Source organism: Ictidomys tridecemlineatus, chromosome 4 (assembly GCF_052094955.1).
Source record: "Ictidomys tridecemlineatus isolate mIctTri1 chromosome 4, mIctTri1.hap1, whole genome shotgun sequence".
NCBI classification, from domain to species: domain Eukaryota; kingdom Metazoa; phylum Chordata; class Mammalia; order Rodentia; family Sciuridae; genus Ictidomys; species Ictidomys tridecemlineatus.
In genome coordinates, this window is record NC_135480.1 from 57,651,501 (window position 1) to 57,673,253 (window position 21,753).

The 21,753-nt window shown below is 35.9% G+C and overlaps 1 protein-coding gene and 1 pseudogene across 1 annotated transcript; one reads left to right on the forward strand and one right to left on the reverse strand.

The window, feature by feature from the left end:
* The first annotated feature begins 1,590 nt into the window (after positions 1-1,590).
* On the forward strand, positions 1,591-5,141 carry LOC144376670 (olfactory receptor 56A3-like; annotated as a pseudogene).
* Positions 5,142-17,815: 12,674 nt separating this feature from the next.
* Positions 17,816-18,757, reverse strand: LOC144376820 (olfactory receptor 52E5). The gene has a single exon (XM_078045094.1). It carries the CDS (start codon positions 18,755-18,757, stop codon positions 17,816-17,818), a length of 942 nt encoding a protein of 313 aa, XP_077901220.1.
* Between the last annotated feature and the right edge of the window lie 2,996 nt (positions 18,758-21,753).

Sequence of the window (21,753 nt, forward strand, 5' to 3'; positions counted from 1 at the left end):
CTTATGTAATGTGATATTTTGTTTCACCTATTAGTTGTGAAATGGGCTTTTTTTGTTGTTCTTTTAAATGCAATGGCTTTTTTGTTGTTCTTTTTAGTAGAATCTATTTTGATATACTGATACAAGCATGGAATATGCTTGTATTATTCTAATTAGAATCCCCATCTTATGTTAATTCTAATTAAGATCCCTATATTATGCATGAACATGATGTTGAGATCCAAAGTAGTGTACAAATGACAAGGGAATGAATCTGACATAACTTTCTTATGTAAATATATAAAAGTTTATTGACTGATCATACTTCAGAAAAACTGGGGGGAAATCAAGATCAAAGATCATATTACAAAAAGACATGATAACTAAATAAAACATTTGGTCTTGGATCGAATCTCAAACATGGAAATAATTGCCATAAAGGATATTATAGACATGTTTGTAAAATACATATGTGTTCTATGAATTAGTTTGTTCTAGTATCAATGTAATTTTTTTCATTTTATGGTTATATTGATCATTGTCTTCATTATTGTAAGTACACAGTGAATTATTTTAGTTAATACGCATTGTGTCTATGACTTACTTTCAAAAGTTCATAAAAAGGGTACATAAACACATGTATAGATGTACACTTGGATATAAAGAGAAAAACATAAAGTTTGCTCCTCCTGTCTCAGCCACCCCAACCACCAGGATTATAAGCTTGTGCCATCCTTCCCAGCTTTGCTTTGACTTTTTTTTATCACTGCTAAATTGTTTCTTTCCTGCATCATTCAAACTTTTTCTGAGTGCTAAGCAACGGTGCTAGGCAAGCAAGTTACAGAGGTTCTAAATAATACAGGATAATTTTTAAGGCATTATGGTGCTTTCAATAACCAGTCTCATATGTCTGAAATATTCTTATTGAATGACTATTATGTTACTAAATGCCTAGTGTGTTTCTATGCTATGATTAAAAGATAAAATTCCATTTATGGGCTTTTTGGAAAGCAGGAAACATCCATGAGTGTATTCAAGGTTTTTTAGCGCTTTATTAGCTACATTCTTGGAGTATTTGAGGATCATACAAAGGGGAACATTGAAAAGGAAAAGCATTAAAGGTGAGCAATAAGAAAAACATTCTAGGAAGTACAATCTTGGTGAAGATAAGAATAGGACAAGCAGATGTTACTTTTTGAGGGCAAAATATTGGATTCCAGAGGGACATGAAATACACAAAACAACAGTGTTTACAAAATGTAAACCATGTCCTATTGGTGTGGCTAATCTAAATATGCATCAATGAATTGTGGAATATGTCTGGGACATAGTCATGTGAAGGGAGTTATTATTTACCCATAAAGTATTGAGTACTATGGGAAAACAATTTAAACAATATAGTCTAATTTAAACTTAATGGAGACTATTATTCAATAAAATTGTGGATAAACCTGAAAGCCTAGGATAGAGGTAGACAGATCAGTTAGGAGTTTATTAATAATTGCTGACTCTTTCCTCTCAGCCATTTCTAGTCCTACCTGATGGTCATGGTATTATCTTCCAACAACACAAGAACTGGTGATTGAATTCCTGATGATCTACTCTCCAGGCATGCAAGATACACAGCACTGGCTCTCTATCCTATTGGCTCCTCTCCTGGTTTTGGCCCTGGGGGCCAACTTTGTTTTATTAATGACCATCTGGCAGGAAGCATCTCTGCATGAGCCCATGTACTACCTGCTGGCCATCCTCTCTGTGCTGGATGTCATCCTCTGCCTCACAGTCATCCCCAAGGTCAGACCCTCCCTAGACTTTCTTCCAGGCAGTCAACCAATTAAATAAGTTCCTTCTTTAATTGTTCTAATTTGTTATACATGATAGCAAATGCATTTTGATTCATTTATATAAATGGAGCATAATATTTTATTTCTTTGGTTGTATACAAAGTAGATTCACACCATTCCTGTCTTTATACTTGTACCTAGGGTAATGATGTCCATCTCATTCCAACAACGTTCCTACCCTCAAGCCCTCTACATTTCCCTTCCTCCTCTTTACCCTATCCAAAGTTCTTCCATTCCTCCCATGTTCTCCTCTCATTATGGATTAGCATCCACTTATCACATTTGGCCTTTGATTTTTTGGGATTGGCTTACTTCACTTAGCATGATATTCTACAACTCCATCCATTTACCTGCAAATGTCATGATTTTATTCTCCTTTTTTTTGCTGATGAATAGTATTCCATTGTGTATATATATCACAGTTTATTTATCCATTCACCTATTGAAGGGCACCTAGGTCAGTTCCATAGTTTAGCTATTATGAATTGAGCTGCTATAAACATTGATGTGGCTGCATCACTGTAGTATGCTGTTTTTAAGTCATTTGAATATAAACCAAGGAGTGGATATCTGGGTCAAATGGTGGTTCCATTCCAAATTTTCTAAGGGATCTACATACTGTTTTCCAGATTTCAACCTTCTTTCTTTACACAGTATGCTGTTTTGCTTCTATAAATCCTTCCATCCCTAAAGGAAAACCACTACACCAGATCCCAAACAGATATGCCCTCTTATTCTTTATGCACATGTCTTTTTAAGTTTTCATTATTTCCAGTGGACAGATCATCTCTCAATATCTAAGTGATATTTAAAATTTTAATTTTCTTCTTAACGATCATAACATAACTCTCACACTCCAGGGCTTTAGAATTTGCTTTCTAAATGTAATTGGATGTACATTTGTATCATGTACTTCGATAGGAAACTTTGTTGTAAAAGGTTTCTTATGTGTATGGAGGAATTTCTTGAAAATTACTCTGATGGTCAGATTAGCCTACTGGAGTTCGTGTAAGAATCATAGAGATCAGGAGAGTATAAGGCTACAAATAAGCATTTTTTTAAACCTAAGATTGGTATCTAGAATTAGGAAACGGTATAAGTTAGACTCTGGAGATTGAGATGGGCTTAGAAAGGATTTGAAATGAGGATACTGTCCCAGGGGGTTGTGGGGCTGTGGTTTGAGGGTGGGTTGGTTTTAACAAACCTTCTGAGCATTTTCATAAGAGTTAGGTGCTCTAAGATGATAATGAATATACAGTGTTTTTTGAGAACAATGATTCTGGCAGGTCCTGCTCATCTTCTGGTTCAACATGAAGACCATCAGCTTTTCAGGTTGCTTCCTGCAGATGTTCATCATGAATACCTTCTTCCCCATGGAATCTTCCACCTTTCTGGTCATGGCCTGTGATTGCTATGTGTCCATCTGCCACCCACTGCGCTACTCCTCCATCATCACAGAGCTGTTTATCATCAATGAAGCCATCTTCATTGTCTTTCGCAATCTGCTAGGCACACTGCCTACTCCAGTCTGGATGCTAGGCTCAATTACTGTGCCAGCAGCATAGTGAAGAACTGTATATGTGCCAACATTTCTGTAGCCAAGCTCTCCTGTGGGGATATTCACCTCAATAAGTGTTAAGGTCTGTAACAAGTCAAAATAACACCTGGTATTTTGCCAGGGGAATGTTAGAGTTCGTAAACAAGTCTGGATGGTGCCTGGCAAAATGCCAGAGGGAGTGGTTTGAGAAGTAACAAAAGCAAGCCATTAAGTGTGGAGATTCCTTATTGGTTGACTGACGTATCTAGTTTATGCTAATTAAGATAAGCTGTGTGAAATGTATAAATACCTCTGTTGTTCTACAATAAACGCTTCCACTCCTGCTGTATCAATCTACACAAGTTATTCGTCACCCCCCGGTTATTTTGCTGCAGCCGGACTGCGGCAAATAAGCTCTATCAATTTGTGAGTGTTTGGTGCCTTCTAGGTTCTGACCTGGTGCTCATCTTGCTGTTTTACTGCTTCATTTTAAGGGCTATTATAAGCTTGCAGTTGGGAGGTGCAACCACCAAGGCTTTGAGTACTTGTGGTTCATATCTCATTCTTATACTTTTCTTCTATACACTGCTGCTGGTCTTCATCTTCACAAACAGGGCAGGAAAGAAGATATCCTCAGTGGTACCTATTCTTCTCAATGTCCTGCATCACCTCATCCCACCAGCCCTCAACCCCATTGTTAATGGAGTCCATACCCAGGAAATTAAGCAGGGGATCATCAAATTATTCAAATCTAAAAGAGCATGCTACAGGGATGCTGCCATATCGATGTTCACAGCAGCACAATTCACAATAGCTAGACTGTGTAACCAACCCAGATGCCCTTCAATAGATGAATGGATAAAAAAAAATGTGGCATCTATACACAATGGAGTACTATGCAGCAATAAAAAATGACAAAATCATAGAATTTGCAGGGAAATGGATGGCACTAGAGCAGATTATGCTTAGTGAAGCTAGTCAATCCCTAAAAAACAAATACCAAATGTCTTCTTTGATATAATGAGAGCAACTATGAACAGAGCAAGGAGGAAGAGCAGGAAAAAAAGACTAACATTTAACAGAGTCATGAGATGGGAGGGAAAGGGAGAGAAAAGGGAAATTGCATGGAAATGAAGGGAGACCCTCATTGCTATACAAAATTACATATAAGAGGTTGTGAGGGGAATGGGAAAATAAACAAGGAGAGTAATGAATTACAGTAGATGGGGTAGAGAGAGAAGATGGGAGGGGAGGGGAGGGGGGATAGTAGGGGATAGGAAAGGTAGCAGAATACAACAATTACTAATTTGGCATTATGTAAAATTGTGGATGTGTAACCCACGTGATTCTGCAATATGCACTTGGGGTAAAATTGGGAGTTCATAACCCACTTCAATCTAATGTATGAAATATGATATGTCAAGAGCTTTGTAATGTTGTGAACAACCAATAAAAAAATAAAAAATTTAAAAAAAATTATTCAAATCTTGGACTTGAGAGATATGAATCCAAGATCAGGGACTGTAGAAATCTAGACATGTCTTGATTTCATCTGAATATCTCAAGGGATATCATATGGCATCCATGGGTCTATCTTCATCTTCATTTCAAACTTTCTAAACTACTTTCAAAATACTCATGCTCATTCTCTCTTTACAAATATGTTCTAAACCAACATTTAGGTATCCATTACATTCCTCATTTTACTTTGTGCCACCAACATCTCTCAATTAGTCATTAAATAAGTTTTTAATATTTTCTATGTTCTTTTCAGTATTTAAATTCTGATTAAGTGTCATTTAATTTATAGGCAAAAATAAGGAATCACTTTCAAGGGAACATGGTGGGTATGAACAGGATTAGGGAAAACAATATAGCCTTTCTTTCAATAATTTGGGTTAAAAATGATAATGACTTAGGTTAAGGTGGTGAGTGAATATTGAAGTTATGGGTCCACCGTATATACAGAGAGTCTATATGAAAAGTGTAAAAGCTGGAAAGGATTTAAGGAGAACACCCCAGCTTTTAGCAAGAGCAATTGAAATACTGAAATTGCCATTTACACAGAAGCTACCTTGGTCCATAATATCAGAAGATGAGCTTTTGATGAACTTTATTTCTGTATCAATTCTTTTCATGACTGTATATTAGAAATGACTAAAGTATCTGAGTGAAGAAGTAAAAGTAAGAAACTGATGTTTATCAGGGTAAGCTAAAAGCTTAGAATAGAAGTTTGAGTCATCAGAATGGTATTTTTAAAAAACTTTAAATTTTATTTTATTTTAATTTGTTATATACAACAGCAGAATGCAATTCAATTCATATTATACAAGTCAAACCAATTTTTCATGTTTCTGGTTGAACAAAAAGTAGATTCACACCATTTGTGTTTTTATACATGTGGGATAATGATGTAGATCTCATTCCATCATCTTTCCTACTCCCATCCTCTCTTCCTTGCCCTCCCTCCCCTATCTGAAGTTCATTTATTCCTCCCATGTTTCCCTCCTCCCATCTCCATTATGAATCAGCATCCTTCTATCAGAGAAGACATTGGCATTTGTTTTCCTTCTATCCATTTACCTGCAAATGCCATGATTTTATTCTCTTTTAATGCTGTGCAGTATTCCATTGTATACATAGACCATATTTTCTTTATCCATTCATCTACTGAAGGGCATCTGAGTTGGATCCACAATTTAGCTATTGTGAATTGTGCTGCTATAAACATTGATGTGGCTGTGTTCCTATAGTATGCTGTTATTAAGTCCTTTGAGTATAAACTGGGGAGTGGGACAGCTGGGTCAAATGTGGTTCCATTCCCCATTTTCCAAGGAATCCCCATACTAATTTCCAGGTTGGTTTCACCAATTTGTAATCCCACTGGCAATGTATGAGTGTGCCCTTATCCGTACATCCTCACCAACATTTATTGTGGTTTGTGCTCTTAATAGCTGCCATTCTGACTGTAGTGAGACGAGATCTGAGAGTAGTTTTGATTGGCATTTCTCTATTGCTAGAGATGTTGAGCATTTTTTCATAAATTTTTGATTGATTATATATCATCTTTTGAGAAGTGTCTGTTCAGTTCCTTGACCCACTTATTGATTGGGTTATTTTTTTTGTGTGTGTGTCACAATTTTTGAATTCTTTATATATCTTAGAGATTAGTGCTCCATCTGATGTGTATGTGCTAAAATTTGCTCCTAAAATGTAGTATATTTTAAGGTCTGGTAGAGTGATGTCACCTGCTTGCTAAGGATACTTCAGCTATTCTGGGTCTCTTATTTTTCCAGATGAATTTTGTGACTGCTTTTTCTATTTCTATGAGGAATGTCATTGTGATTTTGATTGGAATTGCATTAAATCTGTATAGTGCTTTTGGTAGTGTGGTCATTTTGAGAATATTAATTCTGCTTATCCAAGAGCAAGGTAGATCTTTTCATCAGGATGGTATTTTAATCTCACTTAGATGTTTGATTTTAGGATCACTAATTTCCATCCTTTCAGTCAACAAACTTTTTAAACTGTTGAATATCCTGAATTCCCAATTTCTTGCTACTACCAATAGATTGTGAACTCATTCTTCTTTGCATCTGTAACATCTAGAATTATATATAATGCTATATAATAAGTAATTTTTGCCTCTATCAAGACATTTGTTCCCACCAAGGGATTTCTCAATAATAGTCTCATTCCAAAAAATAGTACTGCTTATGGATGACATTTCATATAATTGTTTTAGCAAACATTAAAACATGTTATTTTATAATATTAAAAGCATTAATTAGTGTAATACACCAGAGAAAAGGACTTTCTATATTTAAAATGGAAGATATACTTTTAAAGCAAGCTTTAAAGAGACACCGAGAACAATGTGATATTACATACTTATTCCACAGAAAGAAATTAAGAAGACTCACTGAATGTGTACCCCATCCCCCCACCCCCCGCTTTCCATCCAAGAATTCCTTGTAAAATATGTTGGATGGGTGAATGTTTTAGGTCCCCTTTAGTTACAGCAATCACGCAGTTTTAATAATTTTCTACCATTTGTTTGAGATCTGCCTTTAGATGCATCCAGTCAAGGAGTAATAAGGATGGAATAATTGAGGTGTATGCTTTAGAGTTGAGCACCATAATAATTAAACTTATCCAAGATATAGTGTGTCTGGGTTATAGTATTCCTTCTCTAGTACCAATATAACAATAAGAATACATATTTTAAGGCCTATTCCCTTCCTTTATATGGGCTCTGGTTCATAGGAAGGGCTCTCTGTTTCTGACCCACGTTCCCATTCTAACATTCTGCATTGACTTTCAGTCATCTGCCAGGTCTGGGCTTTGAAAGTCACCTTCTCATGATCAGGGCTACTTTGTTTAGAGAAAGAGGTCCTTCTACCTGTAGTCAGAATTCCTCAGGTTCCACTGATCTGTCTTCTGCCTTTCGCTTCCCATGACTGTATCCTATCATCTTGCTGGGATGTCCACTACTCCTTGGACTTCCATTTATTCTAGGCTTAGACTTTGTATTTACTGTCCTATATCACTGACACAGATTTACTCTTTATGTTCCACTGATAAACATCCAATATGCATAATTTTAGTTCAAAAATAATTTTCACAGAAATCACATTCCTTTTTTGTTTGTTTTATTTATACATGACAGTAGAATATATTTTGAATATATACATATATATATGTATATATATATATATATATATATATATATATATATATATATATAGAGAGAGAGAGAGAGAGAGAGAGAGTACAATTTCCCATTCTTCTGGTTGTATATGATGTAGAATCACATTGATTGTGTATTCATATATAAACATACATAAAAATAGGAAAGTAAGGCCTGATTAATTCTACTAACTTTCCTACTCTCAATCCTCCTTTCTCTCCTTCATTTCCTTTTGTCTAATCCCCCCATTGTGTGTTAGCATCTGCATATTAGAGAGAACTTTTGGCTTTTCTTTTTTTTGAATTGGCTACTCATTTAGTATGATAGTCTCAGTTCCATCCATTTACTGGCAAATGCCATAATTTCATTTTTCTTTATGGCTGAGTAATATTCCAGTGTGTATATACAACGCATTTTCTTTATCCATTCATCTGTTGAAGTGCATCTAGGTTGGTTTTATAGTGTACCTATTGTAAATTGAGCTGCTATAAGCATTCATCACGTCAATAGATTTTTAGACAACAATCTCATGATTATCTGAATAGATGCAGAAAAAGCAATTAAGAAAATATAGTACCCATTCATGTTCCAAACACTAGAAAAACTAGGGATAGTAGGAATAGACCTCTACATTGTAAAAGCTGTTAATGCTAGACCCAAGGTCAGCATCATTCTAAATGGAGAAAAATTGAAAACATTGCCTCTAAATACTGGAATAAGACAAGAATTCCCCCTCTCACCACTTCTATTCAACTTCATCCTTGAAAGTAGTCAGAGTAATTAGACATGAAAAAGATTTAAAGGGATATGAATGTGAAAAGAAGAACTCAAACTATCACTATTTGCCAATGACATGATTCTATATTTAGAAGACCCAAAAAAACTCCATCAGAAAACTTCTACAACTGATAAATTCAGAAAAGTAGCAGTGTATAAAATTAACATTAATAAATCAAATGCTTTCCTATACATCAGTGATCAATCAACTGAAAGAGAAATTAGGCAAAGATCTTAGAAGATGAAAAGATCTCCCATGCTCTTGGATAGGCAGAATTAATATTGTCTAAATGGCCACACTACCCAAAGTACTATAACTTAAGTCATATAACTATGACTTAATGCAATTCCTATTAAAATATCAATAATGTTCTTCACAGAAACAGAAAAAGCACTCATGAAATTCATTTGGAAAATTAAGAGACTCAGAATCGACGAAGCAATCCTTAGTGAGAAAAGTGAAGTAGGAAGCATCACAAGACCAGACATTAAATTATACTACAGAGCTATAGTAACAAAAATTCCATGGTATTGGCACCAAATCAAAAATGTAGATGGGTGGTGCAGAATAGAAGACACAGAGACAAACCCATATAAATAATTAACTTACACTAGACAGAGATCACATTCTTAATAATCACATGAAAAGTGGCCTTTTAAAAATTACCTGTACATAATTGTGGGGTTCATTTTGACATAATCACACATTCATAGATTATAATTTGTTCCATTTAAGTCTCCAGTACCTCTTCACTCTCTTTCCTTCTCCTTCCCCATCTCCACTTCTTATTCCCATAGCCTCCCCCCAACACAAATTTATTGTTTTATAATTTAATACTTATAGGTGTAAATAGAGGTAGAATTCACGTGGTATATTCACACATGGAAACAGAATAATTTCGTCAACTTAATTGCACAGTACCTCCCATTTTCCACCCCTTTCCTTATCTACACCACTAAATTTCCCTTCCATTTTCTTGCGTCTTCCTTGCCCACATCCTCTCCTTATTTTCTCGGCCTTACACATATGAGAGAAAATATTCAAACCTTGACTTTCTGAGTTTGGCTTATTTCTCTTAGTGTGATGTTCTCCAGTTCCTTCTATTTACTGGCAAGATGCAAGTCACCAGATGAATGAATAAAGAAAATGTGGCAAATCTACACAATGGAGTTTTACTCAGTTATGAAGCAGAATGAAATTCCCGCAAAGTGTCCTTCTTCTGGCTTTTCTGATGGAAAGAGAGATTATAACATCTTTTTTTTTTCTTATAGTATGTACTATGTTCTGAGATAATTTTAAAATTTGTTTCCTTACTTAATGTCTTAAATTTCCTGTCAGAATATACATATATCTTGTCTTCTTCGTGCCCCTGTACTCAGCACATAGAATGTGTAACACTTATCAGGTATTGAATATGTACTGGACAAAGAAATAGCTGGCCTCCAAATTTGGCCTGCAGGGCTACTGCTATGCTGTGAACACTTTGCAATATTGATCAATATTTCCTTGATCACTCTTTAGTGAAATATTTCCTTAGATATCTGTCAGATGCACATAGTGGTGATGGGAGAAGAGTGGCTAATTCCTGGCAATGTTAAAGTTACTGACAAATCAGGACTGGGGCTGGGGCTCAGCAATAGAGCACTTGCCTTGCAAGTGTGAGGAGACACTGGGTTTGATCCTCAGCACATTAAAAAATAAATAAATAAAATAAATGTACATTAAAAAGTTACTGACAAATCCTTCATTTTAACATTCTCTATGTGTTTCATTGTTCAAAGGATGAGATTTTCTATATCTGTTTCTTACTGAATGCTAGGTTATAAAGTATTCCATATATCTTATGTCTTCTGATATTGATGAATAGAATTGTGAAAATCTGTTGATGGCAAGATTTAACTTAAGACATAAAAATTAGGATGCAATTATTCCCTTAATTCCTAACTTAAACAATTAATGCTTATTATAATGCTATTTTTTATTATTCATTGATAAATGTAATTACAATGTACATTTTCCTGGATTTAAATGTAGTTCATTGTGAGCCTGTTTATCATACAGAAAGCTAGTAAGAAAGTCTTCTGCCATTTTAAATAATTAGTTTTCGACCCAGAAGAGTACAAATAGAGAAGGCCCTAGAGCACAGACCCCCACTTGTGCCTCTGTACCTGAGGAGGAGATGGTCTGTATTTCTCCCTTTTCAGACTACTTCAGCAGTACTGACTCAGGAAAGAAAAACAGATTGAGATAGGTGTCTTGTGTTCTGGTTAAACTCAGTACAGCATCCTGTACCAATATTCACTTACAGAAGAGATGAAGCATGGGGTCAGGTTCACAGGAATTGAGGCTCTGGTTGGTTCCAGAGGTCTCTGCATATAATTAAACACTAGATGCTCAGGGCAGATAAAAAAAATAAAGTGATTTTCTTTCTTTCTGAATGCTCTCCTGGTAATTTAGCCCAATACTGTGCAACAGGTCATCTCCTGGGTACAAAGTTTACTTACTCATCTATGTATGTTCATGCTCATTTACATGTGCACATTCAGCACCTTTTGCATATTCCAAAAACTCCTTCAGAAGTTCTGTGGGCTTCTGGCACATGCTTATTAGATAGGTAGAGCCTATTCAATTGAATGAATCAAAGTTAAATCTTCATGGTATTTATCATGGAACTTTAAAAATGCCATAAAAATTATAGTGTATGCTACAATTTATTCAGCAGGAAACTTTCAATGTAATGAAGCAAATGCAAATTTTTTTCTTTATGCAGTAATAATCTACTCTTGATCCCATCAATCTACTTTGTCATCTTTGGCAATTTACCTTGTCTTATGAATGTCTTCTATGACTCTTCTTAGAGTTTTTGAATATATGGGATTCAGTTTTAATGATTGAATGTTTTTCTTTTCTAATTTGCTAATTTTGACCAATTAATTTCCTTTCTCATCCTACTTGTGATTATATTTTCTACTTATATTCATTTCTAGAAAATTTGTATTGTATATCACACATTTTGGATTTTGCTTAGATACTATATTTAATTTAGTTTTAATTCTGCAAATATTCTTAATCTTTTCTCTGAATGCATGTAAGTTACTTGGAAACAATTTGACATTTTGGGACTCTGTTAGCACAAACCAGAACAAATTTTGGTCCAGAACTAGTTTTGATTCACAACTGAAGAAAGATTTCTTTGAGTATTCTGATTGAAGCCTCATGAATTATGTTTTTTTTTTTCTGACTGGTAAAATGGCTATTCTTTAGGCCCATGTGAGAGCTGGATGCTCTCTTTTTTAATCCTTAGGGTACAGTAGTTTCTCCTCCTACCTCATGTAGCTTCCTCATTTGTTACACTCATTACTTGAGGATTCTTTGAAGATTGTGACCATTCTCTATGTGTGCAGCTCTTTCTTCCCCAGAACTCTGTCCTGTTAACTGTAGCTTTCTTCTTTTTTGTATACTTCCAACTAGATCTCTTCATTCAGGGACTCCACTGAATTCCACCTGGGGTCCATCCGTCCTCCCTCATGGTAGCCTGGGAACTGGGTCAAGACAGCAAACTGCAGCAACTGCCTCACTTGTTTCCCATATTGCAGGGGTCCCTGTTCTCACTTGCATGATGTCTGGTGTATTAGAACCATTACTTAATATATCTCACTCGGTTTTGATAGCTCTTTTTTTCAAGTTATTAATGTGAATTTATTTCCTTTTACTCCATCTTGGCTAGAAGCTGAAGTCTATGGAAATTTTAAACTTTACCTTTTATCATCACTTGTTGTGGCTTATCTAAAAAGATGATCTCCCAAAGTAGCAAGCCAGTCAGGATACCATATCTTGTGTGATTCCATTATCTTGAATCTAGAAATGTGTTTATTGTAACTGGTTCAGTGAGTGGAATCCCTGCTCTGACACCAGCCTTCTGCTCTGTACATATTCTCCCAAGACAATCTGGTTCCATACCATTGAGCCTCCTTCAGAGAAACAAGGACTATAGTTTGGGCATCCAAAGCTCCTCCTTCCTTCAGCTTCTGCTGTTTCTGTGTGAGGTGGGGACCAGGAGCTTATGGTGAACTTCTACCCCATTTCATCCTCATGTCCTTTCCTCTCTGTCTTTGTCTTTTTGATCCTCTTTATCCTAGTTGGCTAATTTCTCTCAGTCACATTCTATCACCTTCTTCTGTTTCTTCAGTTTTTCCACATTTGTTAAAACAAGGTGTTAGGGAGAGTCTGAGTTGATCACCTTGCACCATGTAACCCTGAGTGACATTCTAGGACTCCAGGGCATCTACTATAGATGGTGTGCCCAATATGGCTTCTTTACTCATAGTTCTGTCTCCTGGGTTAGAATGGCTCAAACACAGCAGAATGGCTAGGCACAGGCCTTTCTCTGAGCCTACTCCATATGACTAACTTGTGCTTCCTCATAGCAGAGCTGCCTCAGGGTAGTTAGACAATTTTCTGGTGAAGGGCTCTTCTCTACTTGCTTTCAACCCTGATACTCAGCCTTCAACCACAAAGCTTTCCCAGTTGCAAGCCCAGCTCTCATTACACCACAACCCTTGTTCTAGGCAGGTGTCTAACATCAGAGTGGTGACTTGATGCCTTCGTATTCCCATGTTGCCAGACTCTGTCAGGCAAAAATGTTCCTGAATGTGGGGAGGGGAAGCAGGGAATGGAAGGACAGTAGAATAAAATAGTCATTATTATTTCTGTGGGTATATACGTGACTGCATGACCAATGTAATTCTGCAACCTGTACACTCAGAAAAATGAGAAATTATATCCCATCTGATTCAAATGTATGATATGTCAAGATCAATGTACTGTCATGTGTAACTAATTAAAACAAATTAAAAAAGATTGCAACTGAAAAAAAAAGTTCCTGAATCTGATTCAATATTCTATACTCTGCTTCTCAGAGAGGAGAACTGATGTTTAAATTCAGCTGCTTCTGCTTCTCCAAAGAAAGGTAGCCTTGCTGGCCCTGAAGAGGCTAAAGAATCAGGAGTCCAGCATTTTCTTATTCTCAGGGGAGAAATCTCTCCTCTATGCTCTTAGCTCTTGATTTCTTATCCTTCACAAGGTAGAGTCACTATTGCCACTGAAGGTGTTAGGGAGAGTCTGAGCTGATCACCTTGCACCAGTTGAATGAGGAAGATGTGATACTTAGGAAATAAAAGTATGTGGTTGTTTACACACAAGGAAAACCTGAAGTCAATAAGGTTCTAGTGCAAATGCCTGTGGGCACCAAGTTCCAATTTTCCGGAAAGGTACTGATAAAGAGTAGACACACTACATACAAATGCAACCATGTGTCCTCTTACACTGATAGCTCTTAGTAGTTATAATACACTCCAAGAAGCTTCTTAATTTTTCTGTATCTAGGAAAAAAACCCTTCAGTGAAATTTTCAGGGAGTCCTATTCTTGTTCTTTTGACACATTCTTTTTTTTAAAGTAAACTAAAAAGTTTATTGCAAGAGCAAAAGTAACAAAGTAACAGAATTTTAATAGGGAGTTGTAAACTTGTTCTTTTTATGGACCTTGGGTTTTTCTCCCTTTTTAAACCCTTCCCTCTTCCCACTCCCCTCATTATCCCTCATATTCACATGTGTATCTTAAGTCATTTTATTGGATCACCACTTGTGTGTGCATTCAGAAAGATTGCTTATTCTTAACTTTATCATAATTTACTCCATTAGTACCTGCAGGTAAAATATATGGCTGAAATTTTGGTAATGATTTCTTTTTTCTGACTAGTCCCCTTCCTTGTAGCCAAGGATCCAAGGCTAGAATTTGGGCAGGACAGAATTTTGCTTCCATGTCTGCCACTTGACAAATTGCATAAATTATTAAAATATTATATTTCTAATTTGTTTATTTACTGGAAGAAATAAATGTGAGCATGTTTGTAAAGCACTTAGAGGTTCTTGTGGTGGTTCAATGTTGTTGTTGTTATTATTATTATTATTATTATTATTATTATTAATCCCTAAAAATAGGCTTCTCAGTATATTTTTGGAAAAATGCTAATGAGCAATAACTAAATGTTTGCTGCTACTCAACTTGGAGCCTATTAAACAAACCTGCCCACGGATCTTAATCTCAAATCAGTGCCCAGTCTTTGGAGCACATGTACATATAATTGCTGGTTTTGTGTTAATTTTATAAAAACATAATTTCCTTGGCTCAGAGCATCTTTAAAAAGTGTTGCCTATGGGCCTCTATAGCCTAGGCTCATTTCCTGTGGACTATTGGTTAGCTTCTTGAAATTATCCCCTAATTCCCCTCAAAGTCAACTTTACACATATTGGGTAGCTAACTTTTAAAGTCAGACATTCCACAGTCTGTCCAGCTGTTTTCATTTGGTTTTGTAATAGGGATAACTTAATTTAAAACAATTTGTATACAAATCAAAACCACCATGAAATATTATCTCACTTCAATTGGAATCACTTATAAAAAATAAAAAAGTAAAAAAGCCAGTCAAGAATGCAGAGAAGGAAAATCTGATAACTCATTTGATGGGACCATACATTAGTAGAGCCATTATAGAAAACAGTATGGAAATTCCTCAAAAATTACCACAAGATACAGTAATTCCACCACTGGGTACATATCGAAAGTTGAGGAAATCTGTATGTTGAAGAGATATTTGCACTCATATGTTTATTGCAGTAGTATTCACAATATCCAAGGTATGAATAAACTGAAATGTTCATTGGTGAGTGGATGGACAGATCAAAGGTGGTATACATACACAAAGGAATGTTATTCAGCCATTAAAATCATGACATCCTGTCATTGGCAGCAATTTGAGGACACCCATTAAATAAAATAAACCAGGTGCAGAAAGACGAATACCATATACTCGTCCTTAAATGAGAAGATAAAAATGTTGACCTAATAGATATATAGAGTAGAATAGTGGTTAGCAGAGTCTGGGAAGGGTGGAGGATATGGGGAGATAGGGGATAATTAAAAGGCATAGGTGTTCAATTGTGCAGAAGGTATAATGTCTAATGATCTCTAGCACAGTAAGTAACTATGGCTGACAGCATTTAATTGTATATTTCAAAATAGCTAGTAGAGAGGTTATTGAATGTTCCCAATACAAATAAATGATAAATAGGATTATGGATATATCAGTCTGATCTGATCATTAGAAAATCTTCACATGTATTAGATATCACACTGTACTCCAAAAATATCTATAATTATAAGGTGGTAATTAATTTAAAAGTTAATTAAAATATATACAAGCAAATTGATGTCAAATTTATAATTTTATCTATATTCATATGTGAGGTTAACCTATGTATCTTTTTCTCTTGAAAAATTTTTCTCTATTTAAGTTCTCCTGGTTTTTTTTCTTGTTTATTTTCTAATTTTGACACAAGGATAATTCAATTTTTGAAACTGAGTTTGCAAGTTTTTCAATTTTTTAGTTCTGTGGAACAGTTAATATAGTATAGGAAACTCAATTTATGATATGTACATGTATGAATATGCCACGATGAAACCCACTATTCAGAGTTATTTATATGTAACAATAAAAAAAATTAAAAATGCTATATTGGCTTGATATTTATTTGGAAGACAATCTGAAATAACTCTTTTGTCATCTTCATTTTTTGTTATGTTATCATTTTAGACTTTTGAGCTCTTCTTTCTGGTATTTCAAACTTTCTATTTAGAAAATTAAGGGCTAAGAATGAGTGCTTCCCTGGTGTGTGGAAAGTCCTGGATTGGATCCCCAACACTGGGGGAAATAAAAATTTCCTGACCGTTTTTTTCTTTGTATCTTTGTTTCATTTCTTCAAATTTTACTTTCTCCTCTTTCAGTTTACATTACTATCACCTTATCCCCATTCTCTGTGTATTTCTGCTCAATGCACCCTGAGTTTCAACCAGGGTTTTATTTCCAATTAGAAGTCAGTTTCATGTTTTTGCAGCTCCTAGAATACCCAACGAATCAATGCTCTTATTTAGCTTCCACACCCTAGTGAGAATAACTTTATGCTCTTGCAGTAGCCACCATTGCAGTCTCTCTCAAAGCTCATCTCAAGGAAGACTGTGAGGCAAAGGTTTTCTCTGATCCCTCAAGCCCAGATAGAGGCCGTTAAACTAATCAGGCTTTTAGTCCTCCTGACTGAGAGTATCTCTGAAGGTAAGGGCTGAAAGAACCACAAAGAGGACCAATTGTGGGACTAGGGACTATACACTGAAACTGGATTTAGTAAGCTAAATCTAGAAGCAATGCTAGAAGACACAGCAACATTACCTTAGTGTGTACTCTTTTTTCCAAATCTTTTAATGTTTTACAAGCTGGAAGATTTTCACTACAGTATTTTCAAGTTCCTAGAACTGAATTGATATTATTTTATAACATTTTATGGACAGGAATATTGATGTTCAAAGAGTTTTCACTGTAACTCTCTGGTCAAACTTCTAGATAAGTCTAGGACTCGAATGTACATGTAAAATTTAAGACTGTCAGTTGATTTCTCTGGCCACTGTATTCTAGTGGGTTTACAAGAAATCCCACATTGTTTTCCTACTCGTAATGTTGACCTTGTGAATGTGAATGGAGAGAATCTCCAGGTAGGAGGAAGTTGTTCAAGGTACTTGTTACTGCAACAAGTTTTTGCAAAACCTCTTACTCCCTCCAGGAATTTTGAGATACCAGTAGGTTTAAACATGGATATTATTTTGGACTCTTCATGGATCATAGTAGAGAGATTGTTGTGGAATCTCTGTGCTATGCCTTTTGATGGATTTACTGGAGTTGTGGGCAATGTAGGGACACATAATGTGATTGTCTTGTGTGGGAATGTCAGAGGAATTAAACAAAAATGTTCCTGCTATTTATGATCGAATTATTGACTTACTGGGGAAGTTTAACACAAATATTTCCAGTGTTTACTTCTGGTGTGATCTCATTATTTCCTTATTGGACTACTGTGGAAGAGACTCTTGGGGCTAAATGTCAATGGCTTTTAGGATGAAGCATCATTAGTACTCGCTCTCTTATCTGTTTTGTCCTGACCCCATAGATAACAGGGTTAAGGGCAGGGGGAACAACCACATACAGATTTGCCAAAAGTATGTGGATATAGTGAGGGACATTGTGGCCAAAGCGATGTGTCATGAAGGAAAAGAGGGCTGGCAGGTAGAAGGCCAACATGACACAGACATGGGAGCCACAGGTGCTGAGTGCCTTCATCCGGGTATCCCAGGATGGGAGATGGAAGACTGCTTGGAGAATTTGAATATAAGAAAAACCAATCACTGAAAGGTCAATGAATCCCACTGAGAAAGCAATGAAGCCATAAATAACATTGACCCTAATACTGGCACAAGCTAACTTTGCCAAACCCATGTGTTCACAGTAGGTATGGGGGATAATCCGGACACCACAGAAAGGCAATCTCAGGATGAGAAATATGAAAGGAGTCACAAACACCAGAGTCCTAACTATGATGACTATGCCCAGAATGGCTATCACCTTGTTGGTGAGGATCATGGTGTATCTTAGGGGGTTGCAGATGGCAATATAACGATCTATGGCCATGACTGTCAGCACCACAGATTCCAGGCCAGTGCATATGTGGATGGTGTACATCTGTGTGATGCAGGCACCAAACACAATCTCTCTGAGATTGAACCAGAAAATGCCTAGCATCTTGGGGATGGTGGCTGTGGACAAGCCCAGATCAGTGCAGGCCAACATGGCCAGAAAGTAAAACATTGGTTGATGGAGGCTGTGTTCAGTCTGAATCACAAACAAGATAATGATGTTCCCCAGCAGGGCTATCAGATATACTGCAAAGAAAGGAAAGCCAATCCACATGTGCACATCTTCCAACCCTGGGATACCTATCAGAAGAAAGGAGGACGGGTGGAACTGTGTGCTGTTGATCTGAAGCATGTTGGTGGGAATTGGTTACAGACACATTCTGACAGAAGATTTCTTGCTTCCAGGGACAGACCCTGACTTCTGTCATAGCATGTTGCCTATTTCTTGGAGAAATGGGATGTCCATTCTTTAATTCCATAACACAGCAGAGGAGACCTAGAGAGGGAATATCAGGGACAGTTAACAGATACATATGCTTTAAAATATTCACCTCATCTGTAGAGAATCCATGTGTAAATTTTGTAAATACAACAACAATTCTGAACTTTCTATCTCTTTTGTCCCTTCAGTCTCTAAGGAAGACATGGAATATGATATTAAATTAGAAAATACTCACTGTTGATTATAATTACTAATGAGAATGTAAAGAATAACTGAGATTGTGTGTGTGTGTGTGTGTGAGTAAAATATTATCAGATTGTGATACTGTGATTGAGGGGGAGATGATAAACCAACCTGTCTGGTGGTTTGAGCAATGATATTTTCTGGCAAAGTATTCCTGAGAAATTAAGAAGATGCTATCTGGGAGAAAATCCAGAAAAAGTGGAAAATTGGATAAGTGATACTAAGATCTGAACTTGAGATGGAATTATAACATTTAGATGCAACTGGGGGTTATTATATAATTTCAAAAAAACAATGCTCCTTCCTAGAACTAAAAAATTGTGTCCTTCACCACATTACATTCCTTAGCTTCACAAAAAACCCTGGATTAACCAAGATATTTTTTAGAGCCTTTTATACTTTATTCTTTTTCATGCCATGTTATGTAAATGGACAATCCCTTCATGCTACCTGGGAAGTGGCAGTGACAATTTCTGTGTCTTTTTTAAAGTGAGAGCAAGATCAAGGCTAAATACTTGCCTCAACCTGAGAACAGTCTAGTTTATATTAATTCTGTAGCAAGTTTCTGATATAGTGATGGGAAATAATATGTCTAAGTTGGCTGCAGGCTAATTTACTATAATAATGAAGATGTCTGGTGCCTTGTGCTCTACTTATGTTGTAATTTTCTTTGTGGCATGAAGGCAAGCTGTAAAATGATGTGGTGCTTAGGTGCGCATGAGTCTAGGTAGGACATTATTAGAAACTTGACATAGTATGTTCTGCGATAGGGTTGTAGGTGGGATTCAGATAGAGACTGGGCTAGTTGTATCGAGGCAGTGACATATCTTGAGAAGTTCCATGTATAGTTACTAAGTCCCACTGGCTCACTTTTTGAAAGTTCTATTTATATTCATGTTCAACTTTTTATTTTTCCACCTATTTTTATTTTTACTGATATGAAACAGCTGACCAATTGTGTTCTTCTGAGCTATTTCCACATGGTCCTATGTGGTTTTTTAGTCTTTATACTTCTTCCAATCTAACCTTCTAGAAAGATCAACCACATGTTTAATTTTTCTCTGCTAATTATAAAGATTAAATAAAAATAGAAATTATACATCCCAATAATATTAGTTTTATCAATGAAGAAGCTGCAGAAAGAACTTAGCAGAAAAAAAAAAAAAACTTAAAGTCTAGAGCTAAATAATTTTTCCTTATCAGCAAAAGAAGAATGTACAAGGAATACCTAAATTTGCCTGGATTAGAACACAATGGACTAAAATAGCAAAAGCAGCAAGGTTTAAATTTCATTTTATTCTTTCACAGCTCTTCATGACTTTAAATTTATGTCCTCTTCTGAAATATGCTACATTAAATCAAATGGTTGTTTTTTTAACTTTTAGGTTATACTTATTAGAAGAAATATATTTACTAAAAATGTTAGCTTTGGAAAAAAAATTGAGATGGAGAATGGATAGTAGGGGTAAGGGGAAAAGAATGGAATGAATCTGACCTAACTTTCCAATATACCCATATGAATATATTACAGTGAATTTTTACCATTATGCCACAAGATACTAATAAAAAGAATGTAGATAAATGGAAAGATCAGTAGGGAACAGGAGGCAGAGGGCAAAGGTAAGTACTGGCCACTGAATTGGAGCAAACTGTACTCCATGCGTTTATAATTCTGTCAAAATAAATCCTAATGTTATGTATAAGTAGAAACCTCTTAAAAACCCCCAAAAAAAGAAAAGCGCATTGGAAAATTGTATTGTTTCCGTAAGTTGTTAAACTAGTTTTGGTGTTAGAATTTGAATTTGCTCACTAACACCGTCACAGTAAATTAACTCCCAATAACCTCAGTAACCTTTTCATAGTTAAATTGGGCAAATGAAAAATTTCTAGTAATTCTCTTATCAATGAAAAAAAATATTGGGGGGTTTAATGTCTAAGGTAGCCTTTCTCCTCTGTTGGATGTTGAAATAGTTTTTTTTTTCTTTTTAAATCAAATTCATTAGAGAAGCAAGTGAAATCTTCATCTTCTGGAGTTGCAAACTATGGCCCTGAGCTTCATCAGCTGCTTACAATATAACTTCCGCATATGTAACATCTTATTTAATAAACGTCATTTCAAGTTGATCATCTCCACTTTGAAACCATTCCTCTTCCTTTTTCCTCAACCCCATTTAATGGTGTGATAAACACATTATCCCATGAAAGAAACCCTGGAGACATCCTCAGTACTTTCCTCTTCTCCACACTCCCTCACTCTTCAGTTCTAAACACTCATCTCTTCATTCGAGTCCACTTAAATACTAGATAATCACTGGGTACACAGTATCAATGTTCAAGGAGCTAGACAGACTGGTCTTGCTCTTGTAGGTAAAATAGGTTAGTGAAGAGGACCAACACTGATCAAATCATTTAAGTAAAGTGGCAACTGGATTACAAAGAGGAGTTGCTGTACACTAGGGGCTTAACTAACCTGGTCATTACTTTTGGGAATGATTTCTTGAAGAGCTTAGGCTAAATTGACAGCAGAAGGATGAGAATTGATACATGGAAGGATGAGTCAGGGAGAAAAAAAATTGTAGTTTATGGAAAAGAATGGGAAAAGATTGGAGTGATGAGGAATGGCAAGGCAAAGATGAAGGAATGGAAGGTCAGCGTGAACCTGG

What these genes read in the sequence shown, in the direction of transcription:
- LOC144376820 (XM_078045094.1), bottom strand. Translation starts at nt 18,757, where the DNA reads ATGCTTCAGATCAACAGCACACAGTTCCACCCGTCCTCCTTTCTTCTG.